The sequence below is a fragment of the Salmo salar genome, chromosome 05 (assembly GCF_965601325.2).
Source record: "Salmo salar chromosome 05, fSalSal1, whole genome shotgun sequence".
Classification (NCBI taxonomy): domain Eukaryota; kingdom Metazoa; phylum Chordata; class Actinopteri; order Salmoniformes; family Salmonidae; genus Salmo; species Salmo salar.
The window spans coordinates 89,235,415-89,249,587 of record NC_138295.1 but is presented as its reverse complement, the minus strand read 5'-3'; the positions used below and the strand labels follow the sequence as shown (position 1 = coordinate 89,249,587).

The following is a 14,173-nucleotide window of genomic DNA, read 5'->3' as shown; positions in this document are numbered from 1 at the left end:
GCTCTATGCTTGCCTTGCAGTCATTGTCCTATTGGAATGTAAATCTTCACCCCCAGTCTAAGGTCGTTTGCACTCTGAAACAGGTTCTCATATAGGATCTTCCTATATTTTTTTCCTATATTTTCCTCTATCCTTACCAGTCTCCCAGTCCCTGCCGCTGAAAAGCCTCCCCATAGCATGATGCTGCCACCACCATGCTTCACAGTTGGGATGGTGTTAGAAGGGTGATGAGCTATGCCTGGTTTTGTCCAAACATAGTGCTTTGCATTCAGGCCAAAGAGTTACATTTTTGTCAGACCACAGAATATTTTGCCTTATGCTCAGTCTTTCATGGGCCTTTTTGCAAACTCCAGGCGTGCTGTCATGTGCCATTTTCTCAGGAGTGGCTTCCGTCTGACCACTCTTCCATAAAGCCCAGATTGGTGAAGCGCTGTAGAGACTGTTGTCCTTCTGGTAGGTTCTCCCATCTCAGCCAAGGAACTCTGCAGTTTTGTCAGAGTGGTCATTGGGTTCTTGGTCTCCTCCCTGACCAAGGTCCTTCTTGCCTGGTTGCTCAGTTAGGTCAGACAGGCAGCTCTAGACAGAGTCTGGGTTGTTCCATATTTTTTCAACTTCCCGATGATGAAGACCACTGTGCTCTTGGAAACTTTCAACACTCTTGAAATTGTTTTATACCCTTCCCCAGATATATGCCTCATCACAATTGAGATCAGAGATCTACGGACAGTTCCTTGGACTTCATGGTATAGTTTCTGCTCTGACATCCACTGTCAACTGTGGGACCTTATATAGTCAGGTGTGTTTCTTTCTAAATCATGTTCAAACAATTGAATTGGCCACAGGTGGACTCCAATCAAGTTGTAGTGACATCTCAAAGATGATCAAAGGATATTGAATGCACCTTGAGCTTAATTTGGAATGTCACAAGAAAGGGGTATGAATACATATTTTTTTGGTTGATAAGTTGGTAACAAATTCGAAAAACATGTTTCACTTTGTCATTATTGGATATTGTGTGCAGATGGGTGAGAGCATGTTTTATTTAATCCATTTTTAATTCAGGCTCTAACACAACAACATGTGGAATACGTCAAGGGGTATGAATACTTTCTGAAGGCCATACATTGAGTTCTGTGCAGTGAGTTCTGTGCATTGAGTTCTGTGCAGTGAGTTCTGCGCAGTGAGTTCTGCGCATCTAACACAACAACATGTGGAATACGTCAAGGGGTATGAATACTTTCTGAAGGCCATACATTGAGTTCTGTGCAGTGAGTTCTGTGCAGTGAGTTCTGCGCAGTGAGTTCTGCGCAGTGAGTTCTGCGCAGTGAGTTCTGCGCAGTGAGCTCTGTGCAGTGAATTCTGTACAGTGAATTCTATGCAGTGCAGAGTGAGTGGAAACTCATAGCTAGACTATTGACCTCTTTACACTGTCATATGTTGCTTTACTGTGATTGACAAATGACACCCTATTCCCTATATAGTGGACTACTTTAGACCAGAGCCCTGTGGGAGCCCTGTGGCTCCTGTTCAAAAGTAGTGCACTATAAAGGGAATAGGGTGCCATTTGGGACGCAACTATGAAGAGCTGGAACAGAGTGTGTTTCACTTGTGGTCTTGAGGAAGGAAACAGCCAGCCGAGTGAAGACTGAAATAACCTGAGGATTTAGAAGGACTGTGTGAACTGTTTTACTGATGGTGTTAGAAGCAGTGTGTTTAGAAAAGAAAGGAATGTAACAATTCAGAAATAGAACTACTAGTGCCGTGGCTCTGCCATTTAACTTGGCCCTGACATGTGGCGCAGACCAAGCTTTTCACCAGAATTGTGCCATAAGAAAACAGTATATGTCAGGGCCCATATTCATAAAGCGTCTTAGAGAAGGAATCCTGATCTAGGACCAGTTTTGCCTTTTGGATTATAAAATTAATGGATAGATAGAATCTGATTCTATACTGAACAAAAATATAAATGCAACATGCAACAATTTCAAAGATTTTACTGAGTTACAGTTCATATAAGGAAATCAGTCAATTGAAATAAATTCATTATGCCTTAATCTATGGATTTCACATGACTGGGCAGGGGTGCAGCTATGGGTGGGCCTTGGAGGGCATAGGCCCACCCACTTGGCAGCCAGGCCAAGCCAATCGGAATGAGTTTTTCCCCACAAAAGGACTTCATTACAGACAAAAATACTCCTCAGCACCCCCTCTCACATGATCCTGCAGATGAAGAAGCTGGATGTGGAGGTACTGGGCTGGTGTGGTTACACGTGGTCTGCAGTTGTGAGGCCGGTTGGACGTACTGCCAAATTCTCTAAAACTACGTTGGAGTCGGCTTATGGTAGAGACATGAACATTCAGTTCTCTGGCAACAGCTCTGGTGGACATTCCTGCAGTCTGCATGCCAATTGTACTCACCCTGACAACTTGAGACATCTGCGACATTGTGTTGTGTGACAAAACTGATCATTTTAAAGTGGCCTTTAATCGTCCACGGTGCACCTGTGCAATGATCATGCTGTTTAATCAGCTTCTTGATATGCCACACCTGTCACAGGTGGATGGATTATCTTGGCAACGGAGAAATGCTCACTAACAGGGATGTGAACAATTTATGCGCAACATCTGAGAGAAATACGCTTTTTGTGCGTTTGGAAAATTTGCTAGGATTTTGAATTTCAGCTCATGAAACATGGAACCAACACTTTACATGTTGCCTTTATATTTCTGTTCAGTGTAGATCAGCTCATGAATACGGTCCCAGATTCACTCAAGATCAATCATTTTTTTCTGTCATCTTATATGCAATGGATTCTGTACATACTGTATGTCTCTGTAGTTCTGCAGTATTGACAGAGATGTTCTGCATACAGTATTGACAGAGATGTTCTGAATACAGTATACCTGCAGTATTGACAGAGATGTTCTGAATACAGTATATCTGCAGTATTGACAGAGATGTTCTGCATACAGTATATCTGCAGTATTGACAGATGTTCTGAACACAGTATATCTGCAGTATTGACAGAGATGTTCTACATACAGTATATCTGCAGTATTGACAGAGATGTTCTACATATTTCTCCAGTATTGACAGAGATGTTCTGCATACAGTATATCTGCAGTATTGACAGATGTTCTGAATACAGTATATCTGCAGTATTGACAGAGATGTTCTGCATACAGTATATCTGCAGTATTGACAGATGTTCTGAATACAGTATATCTGCAGTATTGACAGAGATGTTCTACATATTTCTCCAGTATTGACAGAGATATCTTTCTAATGCCCTTGATCCAGGCTTCGGTAGTGATATGAATGGTTGCTGCTGCCTCTGCTCTTCAGCGTCTACTGCACTGGACTTCACCCACATAATAACTAGTGTCAAATATAGCAGGGAACAGGGCTGAGGCTGACCCACACAACACACCCATGGACCTGAGGTTAGCTCAGGATAACAACCGACCGATGCCTTGAAGACAAACAACAGCATATCTCACGTTCCCAATAAGACCATGTCTACATGTATTTTAGTAGAAGACTCCTGACCTGAAACTATCACTGTGCTAGGAGTTCTACTAGACATTCTCCAGAGTTCAAAATGCCTGGAATTAAAAGGCAGATATGTCCACTGCTTGTTTATCCAGATCCATCAGTGTATTTTGGCTGCAGCAGGAGTGGTCCTCACTCAGTAAATACCTGCCCTGCTGTAACACACTGGGGATGTCCCAAATGGCACCCTAATCCCTGCATAGTGAACTACACCTATAGGCACTGGTCAAAAGTAGTGCACTATATAGGGAATAGGGTGCCATTTGGAACCAAGTCTTAGTTAACTAGCCTGGCACTGTGGCAGCCAGACAGACCATCTCTTCTAAAGTGAAACCTAGTCTTAGTTAACTAGCCTGGCACTGTGGCAGCCAGACAGACCATCTCTTCTAAAGTGAAACCTAGTCTTAGTTAACTAGCATGGCACTGTGGCAGCCAGACAGACCATCTCTTCTAAAGTGAAACCTAGTCTTAGTTAACTAGCCTGGCACTGTGGCAGCCAGACAGACCATCTCTTCTAAAGTGAAACCTAGGCTTAGTTAACTAGCCTGGCACTGTGGCAGCCAGACAGACCATCTCTTCTAAAGTGAAACCTAGTCTTAGTTAACTAGCATGGCACTGTGGCAGCCAGACAGACCATCTCTTCTAAAGTGAAACCTTGTCTTAGTTAACTAGCCTGGCACTGTGGCAGCCAGACAGACCATATCTTCTCAAGACACAAACATACACACTCACGGCCCTCAGTCACACATGTAAATGTTTGGTTTGTTAGACAACACTGTGTGAGTGATTGTCAGTGAACTGCTGTCCTGTCATGTATAGAATAGGTACACCTTGCTTTATCCTTTCTCTCACTCTTTGTCCCCAAAGAAAAGGGAAACAATGATGTGAAGTGTGTTTAATTTCTCAACAATCTCTCTCTCTCTCTTTGTCTCTGTCTCTCTGTATCTGTCTCTCTGTGTCTCTGTGCAGAGATCTCTTCATTGTGTGCCCCACCATAAAGATGGCCAACTTCTGGGCAGCTAACACCAGATCCAATGTGTTCATGTACCACCTGCCTGAGGACACCGCCCAGACCAGGTAATCACTGGGTGTGAGGAGGACTAGGCAGCCAGGAAGCCAGGTCAGGTCAGGGCTCCAGACCGTTGACTACTAGTCAAGTAGTACTTGCGTTAACTCAGACTACCTTGTTGTGTCCAGCAATACTATTACATTTGTGTTGCTAGGGAAGTGGCATGATAATCTATTATTTCTTTGTTTTGTTTCGCTGTGTTGCTAGGGAAGTGGCATGAGAATGTATTATTTGTTTTGTTTTGCTGTGTTGCTAGGGAAGTGGCATGATAATGTATTATTTATTTGTTTTGCTGTGTTGCTAGGGAAGTGGCATGATGATGTATTATTTATTTTGTTTTGCTGTGTTGCTAGGGAAGTGGCATGATGATGTATTATTTGTTTTGTTTTGCTGTGTTGCTAGGGAAGTGGCATGATGTATTATTTATTTGTTTTGCCGTGTTGCTAGGGAAGTGGCATGATGATGTATTATTTATTTTGTTTTGCTGTGTTGCTAGGGAAGTGGCATGATGATGTATTTATTTGTTTTGCCGTGTTGCTAGGGAAGTGGCATGATGTATTATTTATTTGTTTTGCCGTGTTGCTAGGTAAGTGGCATGATGATGTATTATTTATTTGTTTTGCTGTGTTGCTAGGGAAGTGGCATGATGATGTATTATTTATTTTGTTTTGCTGTGTTACTAGGGAAGTGGCATGATGATGTATTATTTATTTTGTTTTGCTGTGTTGCTAGGGTAGTGGCATGATGATGTATTATTTATTTTGTTTTGCTGTGTTGCTAGGGAAGTGGCATGATAATGTATTATTTATTTGTTTTGCTGTGTTGCTAGGGAAGTGGCATGATGATGTATTATTTATTTGTTTTGCTGTGTTGCTAGGGAAGTGGCATGATGATGTATTATTTATTTGTTTTGCTGTGTTGCTAGGGAAGTGGCATGATGATGTATTATTTATTTTGTTTTGCTGTGTTGCTAGGGAAGTGGCATGATAATGTATTATTTATTTGTTTTGCTGTGTTGCTAGGGAAGTGGCATGATGATGTATTATTTATTTGTTTTGCTGTGTTGCTAGGGAAGTGGCATGATGATGTATTATTTATTTGTTTTGCTGTGTTGCTAGGGAAGTGGCATGATAATGTATTATTTATTTGTTTTGCTGTGTTGCTAGGGAAGTGGCATGATAATGTAGTGTTTATTTGTGTGTGATTTGTTTTCATTTCAGTGCTGACCTGTCAGTACCCCTGGATGTCCACTATGCTTTTGGCCTCCCTCACAGCCCCCTGACCTACGACCTGTTCACCAACACAGAGAGACGCCTCTCCCTACAGATGATGACCTACATGGCCAACTTCATCAAGTCCGGGTAAAAAAAAAAGAAAACGAAACAGAAATGACTTTAAATAAACACCAACCATACTTTATAGTGTTGCCTTTTCCATCTAAATCAATTTGTTTATTTTGTATTGTTTGTTACATCTAAACCAATCTGCATGACTGGAGAATACTGCCTCATGCATGTGGTGTCAGAATATATAATATCTGTCATTTAGCAGACACTTCGTGCGTACATCACGTCTCTTACTGTACGTTTTCTCTTTCTGAACAGAAATCCCAACCAGGCTCACAGTGTGTCCCGTGTGGCCTTCAGCGAGGCGGCGCTGCCCCCCTGGCATGCCTTCCAGCCTCACCCTGAGGGGGACAGCTATATGGAAGTGGAGCCAGGCCTCAGCAACCACAGGGGCCTCCGCAGGGCCCAGTGCTCCTTCTGGGCCGACTATGTCCCCGCTCTGACCGCCTCCACTGGTGGGTACAAGTCCAAACTGAAAATAAGATTAAGTAAAACTTCACTTTGCCAAACAAACCACAGACATCTTTGCCGGAAAAAAAACAATGACACTAACACAAAGGCTAAATAAAAAACACAAAACAAGTATTAATTATTCCCTTCCTGTTCTTTCAGTGTCAGGACATACATAGAAACATACAATGCATTCGGAAAGTATTCATACACCTTCCTTTTTCTTCATTTTGTTACGTTACAGCCTTATTCTAAAATGTATTCAATAATTTCCCCCCCCCTCATAAATCTATACACAATACCCAATAATGACAAAGAAAAACAGTTTTTTTGTTTGTTTTGCAAATGTATAAAACAGTTTTTTTTAAACGTATTTACATAAGTATTCAGACCCTTTGCTATGAGATTCAAAATTGAGCTCAGGTGCATCCTGTTTCCATTGATCATCCTTGAGATGTTTCTACAACTAGATTGGCATCCACCTGTGGTAAATTCAATTGATTGGACATGATTTAGAAAGGCACACACCTGTCTATGTAAGGTCGAACAGAGCAAAAACCAAGCCATGAGGTCGAAGGAATTGTCCGTAGAGCTCCGAGACAGGATTGTGTCGAGGCACAGATCTGCGGAAGGTACCAAAACATTTCTGCAGCATTGAATGTCCCCAAGAACTCAGTGGACTCCATCATTCTTAAATGGAAGAAGTTTGGAACCACCAAGACTCTTCCTAGAGCTGGCCACCCGGCCAAACTGAGCAATCGGGGCAGAAGGGCCTTGGTCAGGGAAGTGACCAAGAACCCAATGTTCACTCTGACAGAGTTCCTCTGTGGAGATGGGAGAACCTTCCAGAAAGACAACCATCTCTGCAGCACTCCATCAATCAGGCCTTTATGGTCGAGTGGCCAGACGGAAGCCACTCCTTAGTAAAAGGCACATGACAGCCAGCTTGGAGTTTGCCAAAAGGTATCTAAAGGACTTTTAAACCATGAGAACAAGATTCTCTCATCTGATGAAACCATGATTGAACTCTTTGGCCTGAATGCCAAGCGTCACGTCTGGAGGAAACCTGGCACCATCCCTATAGTGAAGCATGGTGCTGGCAGCATAATGCTGTGGGGATGGTTTTCAGCAGAAGGGACTAGGAGACTAGTCAGGATCGAGGAAAAGATGAACGGAGCAAAGTACAGAGAGATCCTTGAAGAAAACCTGCTCCAGAACGCTCAGGACCTCAGACTGGGGCGAATGTTCACCTTCCAACAGGACAAGACCTTAAGCACACAGCTAAGACAACGCAGGACTGGCTTCGGGACATGTCCTTGAATGGCCCAGCCAGAGCCCTGACTTGAACCAGATCTAACATCTATGGAGAGACCTGAAAATAGCTGTGCAGCCACGCTCCCCATCCAACCAGACAGAGCTTGAGAGGATCTGCAGAGAAGAATGGGAGAAACTCCCCAAATACAGGTGTGCCAAGCTTGTAGCGTCATACCCAAGAAGACTCGAGGCTGTTAATCGCTGCTAAAGGTGCTTCAACAAAGTACTGAGTACTTATGTAATATTTATAAAAACCTGTTTTTGCTTTGTCTTTATGGGTTATTGTGTGTAGATTGATGAGAAAAAAACAATGTAATCCATTTTAGAATAAGGCTGTAACGTAACAAAATGTGGAAAAAGTCAAGGGATCTGAATACTTTGCAACGTATGTAGCCAGTAATTAGAGGTTTGCTACTGTATGTACTTAGATGGTGCCAAACGTCCAGTCTCCGTCTGCAGAGCTTTAGGAAAAACATCCATATATCACCACTTTAGAGAAGCTACTCTTACTTCACAGGATGACTTGGTGTCACAAGAAAGATGTCTCTCTGTTTTTCAGGAAAACTTTCATCTGCTGTGTTGGAAGGGGAATCTGCTGGTTTGGGGGCTGGAACTCCAACACCAGAAACCAAGTTATTTGTTGATTTCTTGACAACTGTCACCCAGAGCAAACCCAAGTCAGAGAAGGATGCTTATAATTAGAAAGAACTTCCACACTACGTACTGTCTAATCTGCATTTAGGGTTTATCACTCACATATAGTGAGAAATGACATGTTGTTTCAACTGCCAAAGGTGTCTGTAAATTAAGTCGTGTCATTTAACTGCCTGTTAGTTTCCATACAAATGAAATAAAACAATTGCATTACAAAATACTCCTGAAGTCTGTGATGTTGTTTACACTTCCTTCACGTCTAGAATAGTAATCAGGTAATCTCTCGTGATAGCCTGAACATTCAAATCAACTAGCTCATTTGGGTCTGTGTGCTGGGATTGGTAACCAAGGAGACATTTTCTAAGTAAGAGACATTAAATGAGTCAAATGGGATAATCTCCTGTGTCAGTTACTAGACTGATAACAGAGGTGTAAAACAGCTGTCTTATTGAAGTGAACGTTTGGTGAAAGTTTCCAGAAACTTCCATCCGTGTGAAGTCTTGTTTCACTTGGCTGCGTCCCAATTGTGTGTACCCTACTATTTTAGTGCACTAAGTTTGACCAGAGTCATATGGGCCCTGGTCCAACGTAGTGCACTATTTAGGGTGCCATTTGAGATGCACCCTTTGTGCGTTTAAGAAAGTGGATTGTTGGACAATTCCAGGTGTTCATAGCCACGGGGGGGTTGAAAGTAACAACCAACGAGTTATCTCACTAATCTAACAGAATGCTTGCCTTCATTTTCATACCAATGACTTTTCAAACCAACCAAAGGCCAAGAGCAACTAAGTACTCTTTCCAAGATGCCCCTCCTCTAGGAATGTTCCAAAATGATATCCCAAAATATACTGCTCAAAAAAATAAAGGGAACACTTATACAACACATCCTAGATCTGAATGAAAGAAATAATCTTATTAAATACTTTTTTTCTTTACATAGTTGAATGTGCTGACAACAAAATCACACAAAAATAATCAATGGAAATCCAATTTATCAACCCATGGAGGTCTGGATTTGGAGTCACACTCAAAATTAAAGTGGAAAACCACACTACAGGCTGATCCAACTTTGATGTAATGTCCTTAAAACAAGTCAAAATGAGGCTCAGTAGTGTGTGTGGCCTCCACGTGCCTGTATGACCTCCCTACAACGCCTGGGCATGCTCCTGATGAGGTGGCGGATGGTCTCCTGAGGGATCTCCTCCCAGACCTGGACTAAAGCATCCGCCAACTCCTGGACAGTCTGTGGTGCAACGTGGCGTTGGTGGATGGAGCGAGACATGATGTCCCAGATGTGCTCAATTGGATTCAGGTCTGGGGAACGGGCGGGCCAGTCCATAGCATCAATGCCTCCATCTTGCAGGAACTGCTGACACACTCCAGCCACATGAGGTCTAGCATTGTCTTGCATTAGGAGGAACCCAGGGCCAACCGCACCATCATATGGTCTCACAAGGGGTCTGAGGATCTCGTCTCGGTACCTAATGGCAGTCAGGCTACCTCTGGCGAGCACATGGAGGGCTGTGCGGACCCCCAAAGAAATGCCACCCCACACCATGACTGACCCACCGCCAAACCGGTCATGCTGGAGGATGTTGCAGGCAGCAGAACGTTCTCCACGGCGTCTCCAGACTCTGTCACGTCTGTCACATGTGCTCAGTGTGAACCTGCTTTCATCTGTGAAGAGCACAGGGCGCCAGTGGCGAATTTGCCAATCTTGGTGTTCTCTGGCAAATGCCAAACGTCCTGCACGGTGTTGGGCTGTAAGCACAACCCCCACCTGTGGACGTCGGGCCCTCATACCACCGTCATGGAGTCTGTTTCTGACCGTTTGAGCAGACACATGCACATTTGTGGCCTGCTGGAGGTCATTTTGCAGGGCTCTGGCAGTGCTTCTCCTGCTCCTCCTTGCACAAAGGCGGAGGTAGCGGTCCTGCTGCTGGGTTGATGCCCTCCTACGGCCTCCTCCACGTCTCCTGATGTACTGGCCTGTCTCCTGGTAGCGCCTCCATGCTCTGGACACTATGCTGACAGATACAGCAAACCTTCTTGCCACAGCTCGCATTGATGTGCCATCCTGGATGAGCTGCACTACCTGAGCCACTTGTGTGGGTTGTAGACTCCGTCTCATGCTACCACTAGAGTGAAAGCGCCGCCAGCATTCAAAAGTGACCAAAACATCAGCCAGGAAGCATAGGAACTGAGAAGTGGTCTGTGGTCCCCACCTGCAGAACCACTCCTTTATTGGGGGTGTCTTGCTAATTGCCTATAATTTCCACCTGTTGTCTATTCCATTTGCACAACAGCATGTGAAATGTATTGTCAATCAGTGTTGCTTCCTAAGTGGACAGTTTGATTTCACAGAAGTGTGATTGACTTGGAGTTACATTGTGTTGTTTAAGTGTTCCCTTTATTTTTTGAGCAGTGTATATTTCTACTATTATATATTAACACATAAACCAACACTTCAATAACGTTTGTCATTACTTCCTCTTTCAGTTATACATGTCACATTCTTGAATTTCTTCACCCGTAGGATAATTCATCACTTTGGCCAGTTGCTCGAAAGGAGACAACAAGAGATAAAATCTAAAAGATAACGGTGCCCATGAGGTCCCTCTAGTCCTAGTGGCCCCAGGGTTTACTACTGTAGAGACTGACTGAGCTGGCCCTAACCTTACAGGGTTTACTACTGTAGAGACTGACTGAGCTGGCCCTAACCTTACAGGGTTTATTACTGTAGAGACTGACTGAGCTGGCCCTAACCTTACAGGGTTTACTACTGTAGAGACTGACTGAGCTGGCCCTAACCTTACAGGGTTTATTACTGTAGAGACTGACTGAGCTGGCCCTAACCTTACAGGGTTTACTACTGTTCTGTAGAGACTGACTGAGCTGGCCCTAACCTTACATGACCGTAGCTAAGCTTTGTTCCTGGCGCTCACACACACTACACTGTTCTGTGTATGTTGTTCACATCCCACCTCATGGATGCCAAATAGATGAACAGAGAAATAAAAAGGAGTTATGTGATCTAGACAGATTAATGCTAGTCCTATCACACCACACCTATGCTTGTCCTCTGGACAGATTAATGCTAGGCCTATCACACCACACCTATGCTTGTCCTCTGGACAGATTAATGCTAGGCCTACCACACCTCTCCTTGTCCTCTGGACAGATTAATGCTAGGCCTACCACACCTCTCCATGTCCACTGGACAGATTAATGCTAGGCCTACCACACCACACCTCTCCATGTCCTCTGGACAGATTACTGCTAGGCCTACCACACCTCTCCTTGTCCTCTGGACAGATTAATGCTAGGCCTACCACACCACACCTCTCCATGTCCTCTGGACAGATTAATGCTAGGCCTACCACACCTCTCCTTGTCCTCTGGACAGATTAATGCTAGTCCTACCACACCTCTCCTTGTCCTCTGGACAGATTAATGCTAGGCCTATCACACCTATCCTTTTCCTCTGGACAGATTAATGCTAGGCCTACCACTCCTCTCCTTGTCCTCCAGACAGTGTAATGCTAGGTATATCACACCACACCTCTCCTTGTCCTCTAGTTCAACTACCAGTTCAAGAGGCCATGCTATGATGCAACTGGTGTTGCAGGTTGGTCTACATCCCAAATGGCACCCTATTCCCTATGTAGTGCACTATTTTTGACCAGAGCCATATGGGCCCTGGTCAAAAATAGTGCCCTTAATCTCATTTGGGATGCATCCACGATCTCCCAATCAACAAATATCAGCGCTTGTGATATTGTTCCTCATTAGAGAGGTCAACAGGTCAGTGTTCCGAGGGTTCACGGTCCTCATCAGAGAGATCAACAGGTCAGTGTTCCGAGGGTTCACGCTCCTCATCAGCGAGATCAACAGGTCAGTGTTCCGAGGGTTCACGCTCCTCATCAGCGAGATCAACAGGTCAGTGTTCCGAGGGTTCACGCTCCTCATCAGCGAGATCAACAGGTCAGTGTTCCGAGGGTTCACGCTCCTCATCAGCGAGATCAACAGGTCAGTGTTCCGAGGGTTCACGCTCCTCATCAGCGAGGTCAACAGGTCAGTGTTCCGAGGGTTCACGGTCCTCATCAGAGAGGTCAACAGGTCAGTGTTCCGAGGGTTCACGGTCCTCATCAGAGAGATCAACAGGTCAGTGTTCCGAGGGTTCACGGTCCTCATCAGAGAGATCAACAGGTCAGTGTTCCGAGGGTTCACGGTCCTCATCAGAGAGGTCAACAGGTCAGTGTTCCGAGGGTTCACGCTCCTCATCAGCGAGATCAACAGGTCAGTGTTCCGAGGGTTCACGGTCCTCATCAGAGAGGTCAACAGGTCAGTGTTCCGAGGGTTCACGGTCCTCATCAGAGAGGTCAACAGGTCAGTGTTCCGAGGGTTCACGGTCCTCATCAGAGAGGTCAACAGGTCAGTGTTCCGAGGGTTCACGGTCCTCATCAGAGAGGTCAACAGGTCAGTGTTCCGAGAATTCACGGTCCTCATCAGAGAGGTCAACAGGTTAGCTACAGTTAAATAAGGGATTTCCCATCCTCTCTGTCTACGTCCCCAAATGGCAACCTATTCCCTACATACAGTACTACACTGCAGGTCAAAAGAGCTGCACTATGTAGGGAATAGAGTACCATTTTGGACACAGTATCTTCTAAACCTGCCAGGATACCAGCAACTCTCTACAACTTTATTCTCCAAAAAGCAGCGACCCTTTCAGCATCAATTAGCAACAGCCTACATCCAAGGATAAAGCAATGAGTTAGGATACCAAAACCCACCTGGTCATTTTCTAGAACTGCTTTAAGGACAAAGGGTGGATTTTAGCTGTGTGTTTTAATTTCTTAGACAAACCACAAGGTTAAAGTAATTCTCTAGATCAGTGAATCTACTCTGTTGGATACCGAGCTCTGCTAGAGATATCCTGCTGGATGCCCAATCCCCTACTGAGGTTTAGCCAGTCTGATTATCATAGGATATGATCCTCTGACTGAGGATACATCCTCCGCTTTTAGGATTAATACAGTACTCCTCTTGCACCTTTTAGGATTAATACAGTACTCCTCTTGCACCTTTTAGGATTAATACAGTACTCCTCTTGTACCTTTTAGGATTAATACAGTACTCCTCTTGTACCTTTTAGGATTAATACAGTACTCCTCTTGTACCTTTTAGGATTAATACAGTACTCCTCTTGTACCTTTTAGGATTAACACAGTACTCCTCCTCTTGTACCTTTTGGGATTAATACAGTACTCCTCTTGTACCTTTTAGGATTAATACAGTATTCCTCTTGAACCTTTTAGGATTAATACAGTATTCCTCTTGTACCTTTTAGGATTAATACAGTATTCCTCTTGAACCTTTTAGGATTAATACAGTATTCCTCTTGTACCTTTTAGGATTAATACAGTATTCCTCTTGTAACTTTTAGGATTAATACAGTATTCCTCTTGAACCTTTTAGGATTAATACAGTACTCCTCTTGTACCTTTTAGGATTAATACAGTATTCCTCTTGTACCTTTTAGGATTAATACAGTACTCCTCTTGAACCTTTTCTAAGTTCTGAGCTCTGCTCCAGGGCGCCTGTGTGGCTTGTTAACACTGAACGCTGAGCCTCTTCAAGAGTACCAGAGCTACTAAACCCCCCATATCCAAGACTGGTAATAAATAACAATGACTAGCTGATCGCCGCATCAAAATGTATATTCACAAACAAACACAGTAGTCCTTGTGCAAAGTATAACTTTGTTTACCCTGTGCTGTACTG

The 14,173-nt window shown here is 44.0% G+C and overlaps 1 protein-coding gene across 1 annotated transcript in view; it reads left to right on the top strand.

The window, feature by feature from the left end:
- Positions 1-8,606, top strand: part of LOC106596178 (thyroglobulin-like) — a 95,731-nt gene extending 87,125 nt beyond the window's left edge. Inside the window, exons 49-52 of the mRNA XM_082974956.1 lie at positions 4,523-4,630; positions 5,843-5,983; positions 6,227-6,423; positions 8,292-8,606. Of these exons, the coding sequence (XP_082831082.1) occupies positions 4,523-4,630; positions 5,843-5,983; positions 6,227-6,423; positions 8,292-8,434 (589 nt within the window). The 3' untranslated portion in view covers positions 8,435-8,606. The remainder of the gene's footprint in view (positions 1-4,522; positions 4,631-5,842; positions 5,984-6,226; positions 6,424-8,291) is intronic.
- Positions 8,607-14,173: the final 5,567 nt, after the last annotated feature.